Genomic DNA, 19,290 nt, shown 5'->3' on the forward strand with positions numbered 1-19,290 from the left:
ATATACTCCTCTTTAAAATAAAGTGCGTATGCATGTCAATACAATCAGGAAGTTTCATAAAATTTAAAGTGTAACCACCTGATACAGTCTGGACTCCACTGACAAACCAACATAAATACATAAATAACTTTGTTAATAAGACATCTGATTATAAATTCTTAATAGCATCAATACTGACATATCAATTAATGAATACAAGTCTTTCAGTCACAACAATGAACACCTGTGCCTGTTATTCCTCCAGCTTCCATCTCAACAAGACTCTGCAAGCCCACTGAGGGTGCCCTATGGGACCAGGCACCTGCAGTCTAATAAGCACAGAGTTGGAGCCGCTGTACATTAAACTTGTTCCAGCGCATCCTTCAAAACCCTGTCACTTGTTTTGACAACTGTAGGAAGGTAGTCGGCCCAACTGACTGTTTGCACCCCACAATCTGGAGATATTCTGACCTAACCACCTGGCCGTTGCGTTTTGACCCTTGTCAGAGTCTTTACACCTACTCATTCCCCTCACATGCCCCACACTGACTACACTAACTGTTTATTTAACATCTAATATATTCTAGTTATTTGCATGTGTTTTTGTGTGCAGGTGTAGGCCCACAGACCTCTGAGGTATTTCACTTTGAGGTATTCAGAGCTGGCCTTTTGTCCCAGCAGAGGATCGTTCAACATGACTTTAGTCTGAGCTTTGATGCCTTCATAAAACTGTCCCATGGCCACATGACTCAACCCCTTCATGTACTGACACACTTCATTGTAAGGCTCCAACTGTAGACACCTCTGTAGGACAAGAAGAAGAGAGGAAAATGAGAGAATTACACTGCATATTAATTCATTAACACCGTTATGTAATTGGAAAATTACAGTACAAGGATTCCAGGAAACCGTTTTTTTTCCCCTCACTGTGAATTACTCTACCTTGAAGTTGCCTATGGCCTCCTGCAGTGAGCCATGGTGGTACAGCATCATGCCTCTGAGCTGGAGAGACTGGATGTGATTCTGGTTCAGCATGAGAGCTTTCTGGAAGCTCTCCATGGCTGATTCAAAATCACCCAACTCCCTGGAAGAAGGAAGAAAAGAGCAACAGTGGATATATTGCTATTGAGGTAGATGGAAAAAGGTAAACTCTCTACATAAAAATGTCATTCTGTATTCATGGCTGAGGCTACGTTTCATTACAACAGTGAACTGAAATCAAAGAAAGCACAATGCAAAGTGTCTGTACCTGTAGGCCTGTCCAAGGCTCTTATAGGCATCTATAAAGTCAGACTTCAACTTCAACGCCTCTTTGAATGTCTCAATGGCTTCCTGATGACAGAAAACAACAACCTTTCACACAGAGTGACAACACAGAGCTAACAGGAAACTGCAATAGGGAACATAAGGACAGACCTAAAATTCTGACTCAGCAGGTAGTTCAGACCTTGAATAGATATATCCAGATTTTATCCACGAATTGCAGTTTGCATACCCATCATCAAAATGTAACTCAAATGTGGGGCCAGGATATAACAGTTAAAATGCAAATCCTAGAGATGTAAACTTTTTAAAATTATCTTATCCGAAAGTCTGCTCAAACAGGAGCACTGGATGCAATCGCAACAGAAGTCTCTGTCATGGTGTCCTGTTGCTGGCTAAATTCCCCCAATGCCCTCAGCCTACTAACACAGAACCGCTGTTTAAAACTGTAGTGACCCGTACGTCCTCGGGTCACTTTTAAACACTAATCAAACAGTAAGAGGCTCCCAGTGGTGCAACAAGATACTACAGCCAATGTACAACACATTTTCTGACCCACATGTCTTTGGCTTCTGCTTAATGGTCAATACATATTTTTAAACTGTTAAATTATTAAGGACAAATAACTGATCAACCAATAATCCTTAACATCCTGATCATGTTCTCTATCCAAGTTTAGCATTATGGCATGCTAAGCTTTGCTAGTTAAAGAGCCCATATTATCCACATTTACAGGTTTATACTTTTCTTTTTGGGGTCAACTAGAATATGGTTACATGCCTTGATGTTCAAAAAACACATTACTTTCCTCAAACTGTACACTGTTGTGAGAACAGTGCCTGAAATGCTCTGTTTTAGCTCCTGTCTCTCTGATTGGCCAGCGGGACCAACACACTCCTATTGGCGTGAACTTTACAGACCATTCACACACACAGAACTGAAATAAAGTTATTAAAATGGATTCTCTAAAACTGGAGCTACACAGTTAATTGAAATATTCTCAAAACTTGCAGGAGCTGCAATTTTTTGATGGCAAAGCGTATCACAAAACATAATTTGAAAAGGAGCATTGTGGTGGACCAAGGCATGTGGAAGTTTTCATGGCACCCAATCCATCCATCCATCCATCCATCCATCAGCTTTTGAGGTGTTTCATGAAAAAACAAAAACATCAACCTCATGGTGACGCCACAGGGAAAGTCAGTGGATCAAGTCTTTAAGGGGCTTTGAAGGTCAGTGCAGAGTTACATTGAAATCCACGTGTTGACTGCAGGGATATTTCAGTCTGACTCGAGCTACAGACAAACACTGCCATCGCTTGAGCTGAGCCACTTTTGCTTGGCACAAAAAACAGTATTTAAATATTTACAAACTGCTTCAAGAAGTGAAAACGGGAGCACCTACTCTATCAGCAAACAAAGGACATATTCAAACTATTCACACATTTCCTTCATTACAGAAAAGTCATGCCTTTGGGGCAGTTTGTCCCGATTAAAAAAAAAACCACAATGTGCAATGTTGACTTTGTTTCTATGTGGACTTGCTGCAACAGAATCCACGATCATGAAACAAGTGCAGCTCTCACTCTCAGAGTACATCACACTTCTGCAATGATCACAGTAACAAGTAGCATCAAAAGTACTTCTGTTGTTGATGCCTGTAGGTGCCTCACAGGGATTCCCCCCGGGAAATCATTTAGAAGCGGTTTAACAGAGGTGATAAACACCACCAAAAAACCCCTTGAGCTTTACGGTTGAAAACCTGCGTGCAGAGAAGCACTCCACTTAATCTGACACATCATGGACAAGAGTGAGAACCACTGTGAAGCAGGCTCGGGCCAACGTCAAAATGACAACATAAATGGCAGTTAGGCATTATCTTATCTAGATGTTTCATCATTTAACCCATCGATAATATCAGCTTCCCTCATGGTGCACAGAGCAATGTCTTCAGAAACTAACTAACTGTTCCACGTATGTTTATTCATTTAGCTGGCAGACCCAGCACTTAGATAAGCTTTTAATTGTAAATGTGCTGAACAACAGCACCAACTATGTTAAATATGGCCTTTAATGTGTCAAATAACATCCTGAAGGGTCGCTGAGGTTTAGCTGAAAACGTGCTACTGTTTGTTGTAGCACTAGCAAAGGGAGAGTACCTCCACCACAAACAGCTACAGGAAACTGTGGTGTGACAGAGCAACCTCCTCCTCCTTCTCCTTCAGCGAGGCCAGACAAAAACAGAATCAGAGCACGCACTGGGATATGTTCTCCTCTAAAAACTTGGCTTAAATATGCAACACTACAGGTTTTAGTTTAGTCCATGTCCTACTTGACTATGCCGTATCAATCATTTCACCTCACTTCCCATTTATGCCTTAATACTGCAGGCTGTAAATCTAATAGATAACAAAGACGCACATATTTTTTTAGGAGTTTTTAAATGATTTATGTGCAGATCTATGTCCCTATGCGCAAAAAGCTGTTATGTTTCCAGCGGTGAGATGAGACAAGCTGTGACAGTTTACAGTAAACAAAAGGTCTCTTGTGATGTCCACAGACAAAAAAAAAAACACTTCCTGTGATTAAACATGAACAGATAAAGATAGAAAGCACAAATGAGGTGTTGATCACACACTGCAGGCTCTCTAACGGGATGTCTGTGCTACAAAAAGGCTTTAATATTCAACACATAAACAGACAAATTTTTTATTTCTTTTTTCTGGGATAAAACGACATGAGTAATGAGCCAGTGAGCAACCTACTTTGAGCATGCCTCTGTGGAAGAAGGTGAGGCCTTTATAGAGCATAGCGATAGGTTGATTCTTCTTTAGCTCTAAAGATTGCTGGAAGTCCTCCATAGCTGCAACATAGTCCTGGACAGAAGGCACAGCACAGATTCATCACATGCAAGCAGACAAGTGTAAATATTCAGGGTTCATTTAACACTTCTGTAGTTCCTTGTTCAATTTGCACCAGCAAAGTGAATTAAATGGAAAATGGGTTTGAAACTTTTATTTCCCTTTTTTTGTTTGTTTTACTCCATAAATAGTTATCTTTCAGTTTAATTCTTAGTTGTTAACATTTGGGTTGTTGCATCAGAATCAAAGCATAAATAGAAAATGAGTCACTATTCTCGCTTTCATTTCTGTGTTTTGTGCTCAAGGTTGGATTGTACAATAAGCACCTGGGGGGATCTACAGGCAGCCAAGGACCCAGAAGCACAGTCACATTATACAACCTATGTAGCACCATGAAATAAGTTATCAGCTACTCCATTATGAGAGGGTTAGGATGTGAAAAATTGTCTTACCGTTTAATAAATGCCTGACATATAAAGCCTAGCATACAGTGTGTGGTGTAGCCAATACATTACACATAACACAACTGCACTGTACGCTCTATGGCTGGCTATAGGCTCCTCCCCCAGACACCAATGGTACAGTCCAACCTCAAGCACACAAGTCAGAATTACAATAATGAGTAATATCTGAGTAGCATTTGCCCACAAATCTAATTCTTAATCAACAACTCAAACATGAGTAATCACAAATTAAACCGAGAGACAAATTACCCGTTTGTGAAGAAGTAAAAGAAAACAATTAAAATGAAAGCTTTAAACCTATTTGAATCCTGTTGCTGACCATGCGGATGTGGTACATTTGAAAGTCAAACCTCTGAAATGAAGAGCAGTGTCCCTCTGTGTCTGTAGAGACGAGCTGAGGGCTGCAGCTGGATGGCTTTGGTCAGGTCACCCAGAGCCTCACTGATACGACCCAGAGGAGACAGGATCTAAACAGACAAACACATCGAATGAGTCCGAGAACATTGTCAATATCCAGCTTTTTATTTGTAATTGCAAAAATCCAGTCTTTAGGAATGATAAACTTTTGTTTACTGTTGCTTGGTATAAAGCAGAATATGAATATCTGGTGTGATTGCTACAGCTAAAGATATATTTGATTGATATTCAGTTGCACAGTTATTTCTTTTAGAGAAGACTCGTCCTTCACAGGAAACGGTGGAGTGAACATTTAGACACATTCTTGTTTTAAAAGTAACAGTTTTCAGTATCAGAGTTTTCTGATGCATGATTTTACCAAAATGCAACGGCTATGTCACAGTCTTTGTGTTCATCGATTGATAATAACAGTTGTGCACGTCCAATGTCACTTGCACAAAGAGGAAGCAGCTAATAAAAAGCCTCAGAGGTAAATCTGGGAGGGGGGAGAAGGTTCTTTTTTTAGCGAACAATGTAATCCTTTTAGTGTTCATTGGACAGCATTGAACACTGTGATGAACCACTAACTCACGACTAATGCTGCTTCCTAACTTTACCTTATACATACTAAACACTTACTTCATAAAAATATGGATATTTTTCTATATAATTTCTGTTCTCTTGTGCAAGTAACAATGATTGTTTTTAGAAATTTCCAAACTTCATTATTCATATGTTGCCAGTTTTAATTGCTATTTTCTTTTCTAGTCAATGATGGCTAAAGCTCAAAAAAGGTGATAGATGTTGCCGCATTACATTCTTCACTGATTCCCACATATATGCTGTATACGTGACGTCTGAACGCAACAACTCACATAGGCTCCTTTCAGACGTGCACTCCTTTACAATAATCTGATGGTAACTGAACATGTCGGTTTCACCAATATTGGTCCAAAAGCATCACAGAGAGCACAAAAAACTGAAAAGTTTCTAAGCCCTTATCATTCAGTTTGCTGTAGAATTTCACATCCATGATAAATTTAAATGTCCATAAAAATAAAACTGTACTGTGATGGAGATGAACTGTAGCTTGTCAGATCAATGAGACTCACCAACTCACCGACTGTAATCCAGCTTTTGACAAAACGTTAACAGGAGCTGAAGTTCAGCTTGTTGCCTCCAGCTGTTTGTAGGAGTCTTTCCTCTGAGTTTATTAAATACCTGCAGCATGCACAGTTTGATAAACTGCTATTAGTTTAGATTTAGTCTTCTGTTTCCTGGAGCATTATTATGTATTACACATCCCTTGATGTACCGTTCAGGTCCACATGCATGCGTACTGTGGCTCTTTCTGTCACTGTAGTGGGTTCATCTGAATGATGCCATGAGGAACATTAACATCAAAGTTAATAACACAATGCAACCACTTTTTATTATATTATCATCTATTATCATTTAAATCAGCTACCACCTCCTAAATATGCATAGAAGCTGTGGGGATCAGATTGGTCATTAGTGGAAATGCATCAGAGTACATTCACAGCTTATTTATATTCTGTTTGGCTGATGGCAGCTGCACCTCCTGCTAGGTTGGTTACTAAAGGTCTTTCTATTGTTGAAATGTGACAAAATGTGTCTTAAAAGTTCCCAAATACAACAACAACTGTCATGCTCTTTCCCTTTGCTCGCAGAAAGCAATCTGCAACATGATATTTCCTGTTCTTTCGCACACTACAACTTCTGACTGTATCAGAAACAGAACATCCATGTCATGTTTTTAGGTGTGACTGTAACATATCTATACAACTAAAGATAAAAAAAAAAATGATCAGACAGATAGGAAGTAAATAATTAGTAGAACAGAAATTAGCTAACCAACAGAATGAGGGCATCTAAGTTGTAAACTGAACTATGTTTTCAGCTAAATTAGACTCAGTGCAGCCAAGAGCTGTAGTGTTACAGCACTGTAAAAATATACTCTCGAAGGAAATACTAGTACATTTGTCACTGAGTCATTTCGGGGTTTTTTTCTCCACAGTCTAGGTCTCACCTCTGCTCTTTGTTCGTAGACCTCTGGCCAGTTCGGCTCGAGGGTGATGACTCTGTTGAGCTCGTACAACGCCAAGTCAGCATTCTTTATATCCTGGCATGGAGACACGAGACGGTGACATTTTGTTGACATAAAGTTTAATATATAGCGCACAAAACTAGGACCTAGCCACAAAGTACTAAAAACAAAAACTGCTGTCCAACTTCTTTTTTTGTTGTTTTTTTCTGGAGGGCACACTTCCATAACCGCAGCATCCTGGCAGATTGAATTTGCATTCATTCAATGTCACACTGAGTCATTCTGCGTTTACCTGAAACTGCTGCCATCAACAAAAATTCAGGATTCCTTTTATTTTGAGACAATAAACAGCAAAGGCATCCAAAAAATGCACACAGACAATAACTGCCCACGCTGCCTAAACACAGTGACGGTTTGAGCAAATGGATGGTTTGTTTTAAACCAAATAGTGAGGATTAAGCGGTGGATGGATGGATGGATGGATGGATGGATGGATGGATGGATGGATATTTCAATGTGAGTGGTTTTGCTATGTAGACTCAGCTTTTAATGCAAATAAAGGCTGTCAAATAAAGGCTATGCACTCTGTGACACAATGAGTTCATTTGGAAAGAAATTCCTTAATTATAAATAAATTACTCAGTCTCTGACTATGTGAATGTTCTTAATGACCTGCAGACACTTAATAAAACACATAATGACAATAATGACAACAACTAATGTGAAAGCCTGCTCAAAATCAACGTGGCACAGTTTAACTGTATTTTAATGATGTGTATGTAAACTTTCCTACTGTGGCACCTTACAAGAAGGACAATATGGAGAAATAAAACAAAATATTAAAAATAAAATCATGATGCCAAAAAATATCCAGTGTTAATGCCATACAGTGCAAAAACTTTCTGCAGGTATCACTCACCTGTAGACTTTTCTTCCCATAAGCTATCCCTCTCCCATAGATGGCACTGACCAGCTCTGGGTCACTCTGTACCAAAGAACAACACATTAGGAAGACACATAGAAATAGATTGTGTTTTGTGCCTTGTAGAATTTTTACATTTCTAAAATATCTACTCTAAGCGAATTTTCGCAAAAGGCATATTCATTAATGTTGGATACACACACACCTGTAATAGGAGTGAGAAGTGTTTGATGGCTTCATCGTAAAGACCGTTGCCTATCAGAACGTAACCTATAGCTGCAACGAGAGAAAATGAAGAAAAAGTGATGAAGTGATGAAAAAGTAAATTGTAGTAGCATAAATAAGATGTTGGGTTTACGCAATATGTTAACTTACCAAGTTCTTCGTTTGTATTATGGTTATCTACAGGAAAGGGGATTTTTTTCTGTTCTATAAACAACTTGGCCTGGTTCTGTGAGAGATGGAGACAAGAAGAAAAAAACACAAGCAGGAGAGAAGAGAAACATACGTCAAGAGACCGCACGGACATGCAGAGCTAAAAAAAAAAAAAAAAGGTTTCCTGTGTGAAAAAAATAACGGTCTGGTTGAAGAAGAAACAAAGAAAAAACACTTTGAGTCTTGATGCGTAGGAAACTTGTGTTTTCCATTTTAAGGCATTTCTTGAAAGTTTTAGAAACTTGAGACAGTTTACGATTAAAAATGCACATTTGATAATTATGTAAAATGATTTTACACAGTGCTGATTAAGCCTATCAATGTCAGGTAAATCGCTCCGTATCACACAGAAAGGGGGTTTTAAACAAAGCTATGGTTGCATTTTATGTCAAGCACTTTGTAAGAGCTTAAGACGGGAGTAACTGTAGTGACGGAGTATTGCAGACCTATGGTGGGAAAACCTCGGAAGTGTCCAAGAAAAGCTTCTGATGCTCCAAATACAAAATAATAAAACAGGCAGTTCAGAGGAAAATTACAGTCTACAAAAAGGCATACGTCATAAGTACGCAATAGCAGTGTTTGTGAAACTAATCTCACTGCCTAAACAGAGCGACAAAAGATCTACACTGCAGATTTAACAAGCTTTCCTGGACATCTCAAGGTTACACTGAGGAATGAAGCCCTATAGAACCTAGAAAAAGGCCATTTAAATGCCAGGGATGCATGCTGCTACATGTATATGTTTTAAATCAAATACATGCACAGAAGACTCAATAGACTTCAGCGTTGGCTTGTACCCAGGTTTGAACCCTCTGATATTTAAAAGCCACCAGCAGGCTTTAAAGGCATGTTATCGCTTTAAAAAACTGCCAAAATTAAATCATTTATCAGAGACAGAAACTGTAAAAAAAGAAAAAATCATGACATTTTTTAACTTTCTGACAGTCGATGAACTAATCCTATGTGATGTGCTGTTCTGTTGTGAAAATCAATTAAATAACTTTAAAATCGGGATGTTTTATTAAGATTTTATCAGGTCTCATTCAGAAATGTGCTACACGAAGAAATGTGTTATACGTGCTTATTTAAGATTGTTCACATTGTTGTAAAAATAAATGATTCGTTTTAATGTTGTAGTTTTTTTTAAGTATATAATTTATATATTATTACATGAAAAAATACATCACACTGCACAAAAGACATTTTGGGTTCCCTCTCCTTCTAGCCATGGTTGTGCTGTTTCCAAAGAGGTGCAGGACTTTGTATTGCAGTAAAAAATGACCACACAGTGAGTAATAATGTGCTAAAAAACAAAAATACTGAAACTGCTTGGAGTTCAGAGGTTTAAACAAACACAATCTGAATCACTGCTGCAGAATGCATAAGCAGAACCCACCAAATTCTATTCAAACATTCATTGTATTGCATTAAGAGGCTACTTTTTGTTCTCCCTCTGAGAGCGTCACATTGTATTTACTATGTAATCCCAAATGGAGAAAGGCAGCTGCGTAATGTCATTACAGTATGCAAATTTGACAGCATGGAAATGTTGCGTGTGGCAGCATTTTGGGTTTCCAAAGCAGCAACAAGACAAATGACAAGGCAAAGACTCGTCCTGCTTATATTATCAGATAGCCTTACATAACAAGTAACAGCAGCAACATCATCAAAATGACAAAGTCAGAGCACTGGCACATGGTCAAGTGATAGCAGCCATATTCTTGAATGCTCTTGAATTTGTACCCGACAGGGTGTTTTGTTCTTGTAAAGATGAAACCATTCAAATATCGATGTCCTTCAGGGGCTGTCACCTTGAAGCAGTGATGTAGGAGTGTTGTCCACACCCAACCACACCCAGCAATCGGAGATGCATCAGACTTACAAGCCAAAGCAGGCTGTTCATTCTTTGCATGCAGCAAATTTGTCCAGTATTTACACTTGTGTGGTGTAAATAATGGGATTCTGTAACTGCTGCTCACGCTTAGTTTACGATATTAGAATACAAAACCAAGAGCTGCAGAATGTGTGTAAGACAACAACATGCACACAGTAGAATGTCTTAACAATACTTTAAATTAAAGTATAAAAAACAAAAGAGGAAGCATTATCATTGGTTGCTCAGTCGTTGTTGCTGGAATGTCTTATCACACAGTGTAGCTTGACTAAAAAAAAACTCGTTTTTATTCTAAAAGGAACGGTTACAGGCGTGGCTGATAAGTAGTATATCTGATAAGTATGTTTATCTAGATTGTCCTGAAGAGATCCTTGCTCGTGTTGTATCTGCTCTCAGATGTACATCGCTTTGGATAAAAGCATCTGCTAAATGAAATTGCAGAATTATAGAATCTCACCAGAATCTTCTCTGCATTAAGTGAAAAGACCGACTCGCAGGGCGGGTTGCTTCCCTCCTCGCAGTCGGGGTCTTCCAACTGTAAAATCGAAGACTCTGAAAAGACAAGTATTGCAAGCATTTATGACGAGAAACACAACAGGTAATATATGACACCTACAAGTCCCGTTTTACAATTTGGCTGTCCCAAACTACTCCTACCTCACCAAGCCGTTAATCTTTCAAGCTGGATTTTAACAGAGTAAAATTTCAAAGGAAAAAATGTCTGAGAAGTCAAGCAGGCCTGACCCGTCCCAGAGTGGATTCCAAACCAACGAGGCATGTTAGCAATGTGGTCTGAATAGCACCCTGCAGCTCCTCACACCAAAAAGCAATGTCATCATTTAAATAATACTGGATGCTTTGAAGGCTTTTAGTTCCAATGAGAATCTAAAAATATTACTAACCACAATTCTTTTTTGATCACACTTTAGAGAGGCCCACACACCAAATTCCATTAAAATCTTGTGATTACAGCTGCATTTATGTTCTAAAAATTGGATGACTGGTGAAGCTTGGCGTGCAGTTTGGCTGGTGTCTGTCAATTTAAGGGGGGACAAAAAACATCCATTATGGCGACCTTGTTGCTTAATTTACAAACCACTGACATTAGAGTGTACACCATGCTAGGTTTTAAATAATGCAAATTAAAAAGGAAAGGGATTTGATTTGACTTTGATTTTTATCATGACCAGAACCTGACTGAGCTGAACTAAAACAAGTAAAAAACAGTGCTGTGGTGCTTTCAGATATTTCACACATTATTAATACATTTCTTCAGTGCATGAAGCGACACCAATCTTTACAGAACTTGTACAACCAGTTAAACTGGCATTTTTACTGTCCTTCTTCTGCTAAATTGTCGACTGCAGCTAAAATGTAGTACAACTATAAAGCTAAGTACATCAGGTACACACAGAATTCAGCAGAAGTCCAGTGTCACCAGGAAAATGGTCGGCTGAATATGAAACGTTGCTGTTGAGGAAGTCAACACCAAAAATACGCGTTTTCTGACTGGAGTTTGGTGTAGACCTTTAGAGATAGGCTAAAATGTACAGTTTGTGGAGTGAGTTCTCCGTTTACAGAGTACTCTAAGTTTCCTTACTGTGATTTACACCCTAAAATTCTGCCTCTCAGGTGTGTCTACTCTCGTTCTTTGGACTCCGGTTTCAAAGCCCATTCGAGGACAGAGGAGCTTACTTAGTTATCTCTCCCGGGCTGTCACCGCTTGTTGTTATTAGCTCCTTAACGTTAGCCTGTGAGCGCCGAGGCTAACCGGGTTACACAGTGACAGTTTTATCAGGGAGGACGTGGCAAAGTAAGAGCGAAAAAGAGACACTTTACCGCAGTCAGCAGCGTAGTCCTCCCACTCGGACAGCGAGCTGCATCCCTGCTTGTGGAGCTCATTGTTGAACAAAGTGAGAGTGGAGAAGTACTCGGTGGAGAATATCGCCTGACACAGGTACAGCAGCGAGAGCGCTACCACAACAACAGCCCGGCTGGCGGGGGCCATGTTGTGCTACATGTGTGACGCCACAGAGGAAGCTGCTGCAGCTCGACCCGACCGACACGCCCCCCTCACGCGCGAATCTGCGGGATGCGAGCAAGAAGCCGCCGGAGAGGAGGACACACTACAGCTCCCGGCATGCTCCGCGGCAGAAGACCCCGCTCCTCTAGCGTCAGGCCACGTAGTTTCCGTCATAATTTTTAAAATATAACTAAAGCATACCATAAAAATGTAAAATCCCTCTCTAGTCATTTATGAAACCCCTTGAAATCATAGTCTTTGTATTAAAATAAATAAATAAATAAGTAAGTAGTCTGGCAGCTGACTCGCTAAAATACAGCTGATACATCAGAAAAAAAAAACAACATAAAAATACAGCAATTCTCTAAAATATATTTTCAAGCTTTTATTTTACAAGAGATCACGTGTATTATTATTATTATTATTATTATTATTTGGCTTTTTAGTTTTTGAACACAATCAATAGATACAGTCATCCTCAAATTTATTCATACCCCTCCATTAAAGAAAAGACAAAATTCACAATAGTCATTCAAATAACTGGAAACTGAAAAAAGTAACGATAAATAAAAAATTTCTAAATTAAAATTTAGTGAAATAAGACATTGCTTTTGAATTGTGGTTGTAAAGAATAATAATTTAAAAAAAAATAAAAAAAACTGTCCCAGAAAAATCATAGCACTTTGCTGATGAGCAGTGGGCCAAAAATCCAAATACCTGTCAACAGGTGCAGAAGTCTGATTGAGAGTTACAGAAAACACTTGATTGCAGTGATTGACTCAAAGGGTTGTTCAACAAAATATTAGTTAATGGGTCCCATCATGTTAAATTTGAGGACGACTTTAATGATAAATAATATATGTTGTGACAACTGCATGTATGTTTGTATTATTATATGTTTTTTTCTATGTTTTCAAAAGAAAGTTGAGCTACTCCCAAGATAACAGAAAATATAAAATATATCAAAAGTATCAAAAGACAGGCGTGTTGTAAAGTTGTCTTTTGGTTAAACAATACGCAAAATACTCTATTGTGTTACTGAATTCTAGCTGGTGGTGCACTATTGTGTTTGGTAAATGTCATGCAGGTTAGGAAGAGCTTATTTTAACTTCTGTACTGTTGCTCAGCTTAAAATGAAACATTGCCTTGTGTTTTTAAGCTTAGCATATCATAAATAAATAAAATAAAATCTCCAAAAGTGGAAATAACAACAGCAGTAATGTAAATTAGAGTGATGAAATATAATGTTGTAATAAATAGAAACACTAAGATGAAATGCAATATGTACAGTGCTTAGTTGAATGCACTTAAACACTATCACTGAGTACAGTATAGTCCATAGCTGCTCTGTAATACAATATTATTATCTAAAATGTAAAAGGGGGCGCATGAAATGTGTAAAATCAATCAAAAACATACAGCCAGGGAGAAATTGAAGTGGAAAAAAGAACACTAAGGCAAACAAATCTATACTTTTATTTTGAAGGCGGACGGATATGACACCGTCCGACTTGTTGTTGTGTTAGCATGCTGCTGTTAGCTGCTCACAGGTGACAGAATGGAGAAAGAAGCTTTTAGGTGTGTTGAATGTAACGAAAAAGCAGCGGAGCTCCACAGGGATTACAGTAACGGGATCCTAAAGATAACTATATGTGTGAGTTCAGCGGTCACGTGTTGGTTTTTACACTGTTTAGTGTGTGTCGAGGATGCTAGCTGACAGCTCACTCCATTAGATGTGAACTGTCCACATATCTTCTTAGTCATCTCTATAACGACAATAAAAAAACGGACGACTTAGATAACGATAAGTCCATGATTCAGACCCTGAAGGGCGTTGTCTCTTTATTATTTTTGGTGTGTTGTGTGCAGCGGTGTTGGTGACAGATGACCTGGTGTGTAGCATCAGGACTCACTGTTGTGGTTGAATGTAGCAGCAGATTTGAACTAATTGTAAAATGATGCTGTATAACAAGCAAGCTTCACTTGGATGGCATGTCTTTGTCACATCACCTCCACAATATTTACCTTAATGATAGCAAATATTAACCACAATAAATCAACAACAAAACAAGCTGGATGCAGCACTTCATGAAGTAGTTCTGAGGGTCATCATTGTGTCTGTTTCTCCAGGAGTCCTGCCAAAAGCCAGTGGACAAGTACATCGAGTACGACCCAGTTATCATCCTCATCGATGCCATTTTGTGCAAGACACAGGCTTTTAGACACATTTTGTTCAACACAAGCTTGAATGTAAGTAATGTTTATTGTTTTAAGTTCATTGTAAATGTGTCTATTGATTAGAGTTAGTTTTTTACTGATGTAGAATTCATGCATTCATCACTAATTCTCTGGCATACATGAGGGGTCAACTGCTTATCAGCCCAGCTGGTTATCAAAGCTGATATTCTACATGTTTTCACTTATCAAAACATGACAAAATTTATTGATAAATGTGCGACTTTGGCTTTGATGCAGCTGCCTCTCTCTGTCTACAGTGTCCATGGTGTTATCTGATCAGTTACGCATCACGACTAATAGCCTTTCGATTATATAACTAAGGGTAAATACTGAAAAGTGTCCTTATGAATAAACAATATATAAAACATATGTAGATAGATGCATTTCAGCTTAGTTTTGTCGGTAGAGTTAGTGTTGTTCTAAATTTTGACACCAAGATTTTAATTTTTATGACAAATGTGTATTGGTTCTGAATGTCAGGTGTGTTGTCTCTACCAATAGCTAGTGTTAGTTGTAACCCTAAGAAAAACATATCAGTTGATCCCTAACTTGCAAGCTGTTCTTGCATCACCACCAAACTGTAAAACTATGTTCTTGACTTTCATAATACCAACTACCGTAAAATAAAATACAAGATTAACCTAATCCTCCTTATAGCCGAAAGCAGGCAGCTGTGACTACTTTCCATCTGTTTACTCATATTAATATTCTTATTAATAGGAATAATGATAAATAAAAGCTAAATCAAGTTGTATCTGTCTCTTCTGGGTACGAAAAGAGGAAAAAGTGAACTCCCCACAAACCTATGGTACTGTTGGTACACTGATCCAGATGTTTACATGATGATCAGAGCTGCAGAATGACAGAGATTGCTTTTTCCATTTGTACTGTAGTTCATCCAGGTGCTGTCATGAGTTTTTGTCCAGGTATACAGCATGCATGTGTTTGTACATGTTCATCTTTGGGTCTCCAGATCCACTGGAAGCTGTGTGTGTTCTGCCTGCTGTGTGAGGCCTACCTCAGGTGGTCTCTGCTCCACGGCTCGGAGCAGAGCAGTGACCCGGCTGACATCATCAGATACACCAAGGAATGGGAGTTCTACGGCATGTTTGGATTGGCTGCTCTTGGTAAGATAAGAAGATATATGAGTGCATTAGCAATGCAGCACGAGAGCTGGGAACATGTTATAGGATCAGGCTGATCACCCAAAACATTCCTGAAATCTGACCAGTATTTTCTCACAGAGATGGTTCTTTAACACATATATAAAGAATTTTCATCAGTCTATCATAGTTTTCATATTCAATCTGCAACTAAAATATATTCTTGTCATCAGTTGTGAAACTAAACTGTGATTTATTCAATTTGTCAATCATTTGTTTAGTGTAGAATGCCAGAAAATAACCAAACAAAGACATCTTCAGATCACCTTGTTTAGTCCAATGAACAATTAAAAAAACAGAGGATTTTCACTTTACTGTGTTGTTAAACACCGAAAAGGAACACCGAACCTCTTGCATGCTGATTCTGCTGCTTTTAAAGAGCTAACATGCTGACCTTTGCTAACAAATATCCACACTGGAGGCTGCGCTTCTGTCGTTAATGACTACCATTAAATACATGTGCGCTCCTTGATCTGGTTTCCAGTCCTTCTGATACGTCTCTCTGTTGGACCTGCAGAGCTCTCAGCGTTCTGCGGCAGCGTGCTGTGGTTCCTTTGGGCGTGGGTGGGTCGTCTTCAGGGTGGGACCGTGGAGCTCAGCCTGCTCCTCAGAGCCCTGCTGCTGTCCTGCTACGGCAAAGTCCTGCTCATCCCCGCTGTGATCTGGGAGCACGACTACTCCCCGCTGTGTCTGGGCCTCATCAAGCTGTTTGTGCTCACCTCAAACTCACAGGCCATCAGAGGTAAGATGCACTTTGTCTCATGGCATCCAGGTAGCTTTGCTTTTGTTTGTCCAGATTGCAGTACAGATGAATGTCATATAGCTATTTTGCTTGTTAAACATCAGCAGCAACATCTGTTTCCAAAAATGCTGTCAGCTTTTACTCCCAACTTACTAATCTATAGACTCACTGATCATGTAAAACTAGCTTCTCCTGGGAAAACTGTTCATACACTATCATAGAGCAGGATGTTTTCAAATCCAGTCATCAAAAACTAAGAAAAAAAAAACATAATTTCAGGAGACATTGGGGGTAACGTTTGAATTGCACACCATATCCCATGAGACACCAGAAAAGGACTGGTAATTTTATTCTTCAAACACCATTTAAAGCACCAGCAGGTGGCAACTTACACTTCCTTTGTTTGAGAAAACCTGCTTGTTCCTGTGCTTCTGACCACAGAGAACCCAGACAGTGAAAATACATTCATTACATAACACAGAGGTTTTTGTTTCTTGTTTTGTGTAATTATTTCTTCAACGGCTGAATCCCTGGAAAGAAAAGTCTGCTCACTGTGTTTGGGTGCCAGACCGTGAACGGTGAAAACAATGACGTGTTGTTGACTGATTTACGGTCTGGTGCTCTGATGAGGAGTTTGTTTACGTCAGTATTAATAACCAACAAGTATGTGTGAGGGCAAAATGCACAGGAGTATGAAATGAGTCTTTTAATGCTGTATTTTGCTTCACTGAAATGTTGTGCCTATTTCAAGCTATTTCTACTTTATGTTATGCTGCACTTGTTTTTTTTTCTCTGTTTAAACAGCAGGAATGTGCGTCATGATGGCTTGTTGGGTTAAAAACTGTTCTCTGTATAATTCCACATTAACATACAGCATGTCTTCACCTCTAAACAGTTTCTCTGTTTTTATTTACTCTTGTCACATTTATCCTCATTTTTTCCTGCAATATAAAGTCCTGCACCTCTATAGAAACAGAACAACCTTGGCGAGAAGAGTCTTGTAGAGCACCATAACAAAGTTATAATATCATCCATCCATCCATTATCTATACACCGCTTAATCCTCACTAGGGGTCATGGGGGGCTGGAGTCTATCCCAGCTGACTTAGGGTGAAGGCAGGGGACACCCTGGACAGGTCACCAGTCTATCACAGGGCTACACTTAGAGACAGACAACCAAGCACACTCACATTCACACCTACGGACAATTTAGAATCACCAATTAGACTCAGCATGTTTTTGGACTGTGTGGGAGGAAGCCGGAGAACCTGGAGAGAACCCACGCTGCACGGGGAGAACATGCAAACTCCACGCAGAAAGATCCCGGGTGTCCTCACCAGGACGGGAACTGGTGACCTTCTTGCTGCGAGGCAACGGTGCTAACCACCAAGCCACCTTGCAGCCTGCTATAATATCATAAATTATAAAAATAGAGAAAAAAAGTTGAATTTCCTAATCTGTTTTACAAAGATGGGGGCACAAAAAAAATCTTTATTACCGCGTACAAAATTTTCCTAAGTTCCTACAGGTGTTACCAATACTAAGTAAAAATAAATAAATAAATAAAAAAAGGTGATTCTCCATACTGTAGCTATTTAACTACTGACATTTTTACTTAGTTTCCATAAATGTATCCTCTTTGCTCTGTTTAAACACAGCCTGCAGTTCAGCTGAAAATGAAAAATTTTATGTTTTTTACAGAATATGGTTACTTCAAACACTTTATTTTTGCTGATTTACTTAAATGGTACATGTAGAATAAAGCGATTTTTAGGAAATATCACCGTTTTAAGCTTAGATGTGGTTAAGTTTCCCAACAGAAAAGATGAGTAGTTCAAGGACTGACAAAGTTTCAAATCTGACAACTTTCTAGCTCTGTACAATCTGATTTTTAAGCCCAGTTTAGCATTCAGAGGGTTAACATACAGCAAGTCTGGGGATTTCTGAAGAAACCAAAATGCTGACATTTCTCATTTTGTCTTTCGTTTCTCCTTTATCTCCTTTCCAGTGATCCTGAACAGCAGCAGACGTCTGTCACTGCTGGCAGTTTGTTTAGGCCTGCTGTCAGAAACCTGTGCTGCTCAGGCCTGCAAGAAGCTTCCGTGGAGCATCCAGGACATTTTGACATTTTTATGAACGCCTGCACCATCAGACTGAAACGTTATCTCAGGGATAAACAAAAGATTGTGGATATAAGCCTCGTGGACTTTGCACACATGGGACTGGAGGAGGGAAATTCCATTTTTGGAGTGGTTTCCTTTAATTTCCCTTTTTTAGTGTTTTTTTTATTTTTGTTTGCTTCGTGAACAGGCTACAGGCTGAGTTAGCGTGACTCTGCTCAAACTGAGACTGCACAAGAGACATTATTTCTATTTTTCAGTGCTCTTCATAGAAGTGAAGATTTGAGGGAGATTTTTTTTAAGGGTGGCATATTTTATTAAAATGTCCGAGAGAAGTGGAATTGCATGCAAACGTGTCCAGATCCAAGTTACTGTTTAACATGCTCCAGTTCCTCTGCTGCTCTCTAGGAACGACACAAACACAGAGCCTGAGGTCTGACAATAACTGCCTCTCTGTTTGGACACGACCCAGGCAGCACTCCTCACATTCTTTAGCTCATTGGTGAGATTCTTACCTAAACTATCTCTCACGCACAAACACACACAGGAAAAACTGTGGGATGAAACATGAAAGAGTGAAGCCCACTTTTGCAGATTTCCCAGTTCTTTATTACTGTGTTTAAAGCTCATTGACACGTCGCTGTGTGATGAGAGAGGTGAGAGTTGCAGTTTGTAACTAGTGTTTTGTCTTGATAACATTATTAGGCCCACAACTGATGATTA

The 19,290-nt window shown here is 39.1% G+C and overlaps 2 protein-coding genes across 2 annotated transcripts in view; one reads left to right on the forward strand and one right to left on the reverse strand.

The window, feature by feature from the left end:
* Window positions 1-12,304, reverse strand: part of ttc13 (tetratricopeptide repeat domain 13) — a 27,837-nt gene extending 15,533 nt beyond the window's left edge. The window contains exons 1-11 of the mRNA XM_008289039.1: window positions 12,121-12,304; window positions 10,739-10,833; window positions 8,328-8,403; window positions 8,158-8,228; window positions 7,950-8,015; window positions 7,013-7,105; window positions 4,917-5,033; window positions 4,007-4,117; window positions 1,229-1,311; window positions 922-1,063; window positions 575-783 (exon numbers count right to left, since the gene is read on the reverse strand). Coding sequence (XP_008287261.1) covers window positions 575-783; window positions 922-1,063; window positions 1,229-1,311; window positions 4,007-4,117; window positions 4,917-5,033; window positions 7,013-7,105; window positions 7,950-8,015; window positions 8,158-8,228; window positions 8,328-8,403; window positions 10,739-10,833; window positions 12,121-12,289 — 1,232 coding nt within the window. The 5' untranslated portion in view covers window positions 12,290-12,304. The remainder of the gene's footprint in view (window positions 1-574; window positions 784-921; window positions 1,064-1,228; window positions 1,312-4,006; window positions 4,118-4,916; window positions 5,034-7,012; window positions 7,106-7,949; window positions 8,016-8,157; window positions 8,229-8,327; window positions 8,404-10,738; window positions 10,834-12,120) is intronic.
* A 1,538-nt stretch (window positions 12,305-13,842) lies between these two features.
* On the forward strand, window positions 13,843-19,284 carry arv1 (ARV1 homolog, fatty acid homeostasis modulator). The gene is made up of 5 exons (XM_008289030.1): window positions 13,843-13,958; window positions 14,435-14,554; window positions 15,516-15,669; window positions 16,223-16,447; window positions 18,456-19,284. The coding sequence occupies exons 1-5, from the start codon at window positions 13,863-13,865 to the stop codon at window positions 18,581-18,583; spliced, it is 723 nt and encodes a 240-aa protein (XP_008287252.1). The 5' UTR covers window positions 13,843-13,862; the 3' UTR covers window positions 18,584-19,284.
* The last annotated feature ends 6 nt before the right edge of the window (window positions 19,285-19,290 follow it).

The sequence above is a fragment of the Stegastes partitus genome, unplaced genomic scaffold (assembly GCF_000690725.1).
Source record: "Stegastes partitus isolate 25-593 unplaced genomic scaffold, Stegastes_partitus-1.0.2 Scaffold589, whole genome shotgun sequence".
Taxonomy (NCBI): domain Eukaryota; kingdom Metazoa; phylum Chordata; class Actinopteri; family Pomacentridae; genus Stegastes; species Stegastes partitus.

Excerpts from the sequence above, each read along its gene's own strand:
- arv1 (XM_008289030.1), top strand. The coding sequence starts at position 13,863 with ATGGAGAAAGAAGCTTTTAGGTGTGTTGAATGTAACGAAAAAGCAGCG. Across the intron at positions 14,555-15,515 it reads TGTTCAACACAAGCTTGAAT|ATCCACTGGAAGCTGTGTGT; the intron begins GTAAGTAATGTT and ends TTGGGTCTCCAG. Across the intron at positions 15,670-16,222 it reads GTTTGGATTGGCTGCTCTTG|AGCTCTCAGCGTTCTGCGGC; the intron begins GTAAGATAAGAA and ends TTGGACCTGCAG.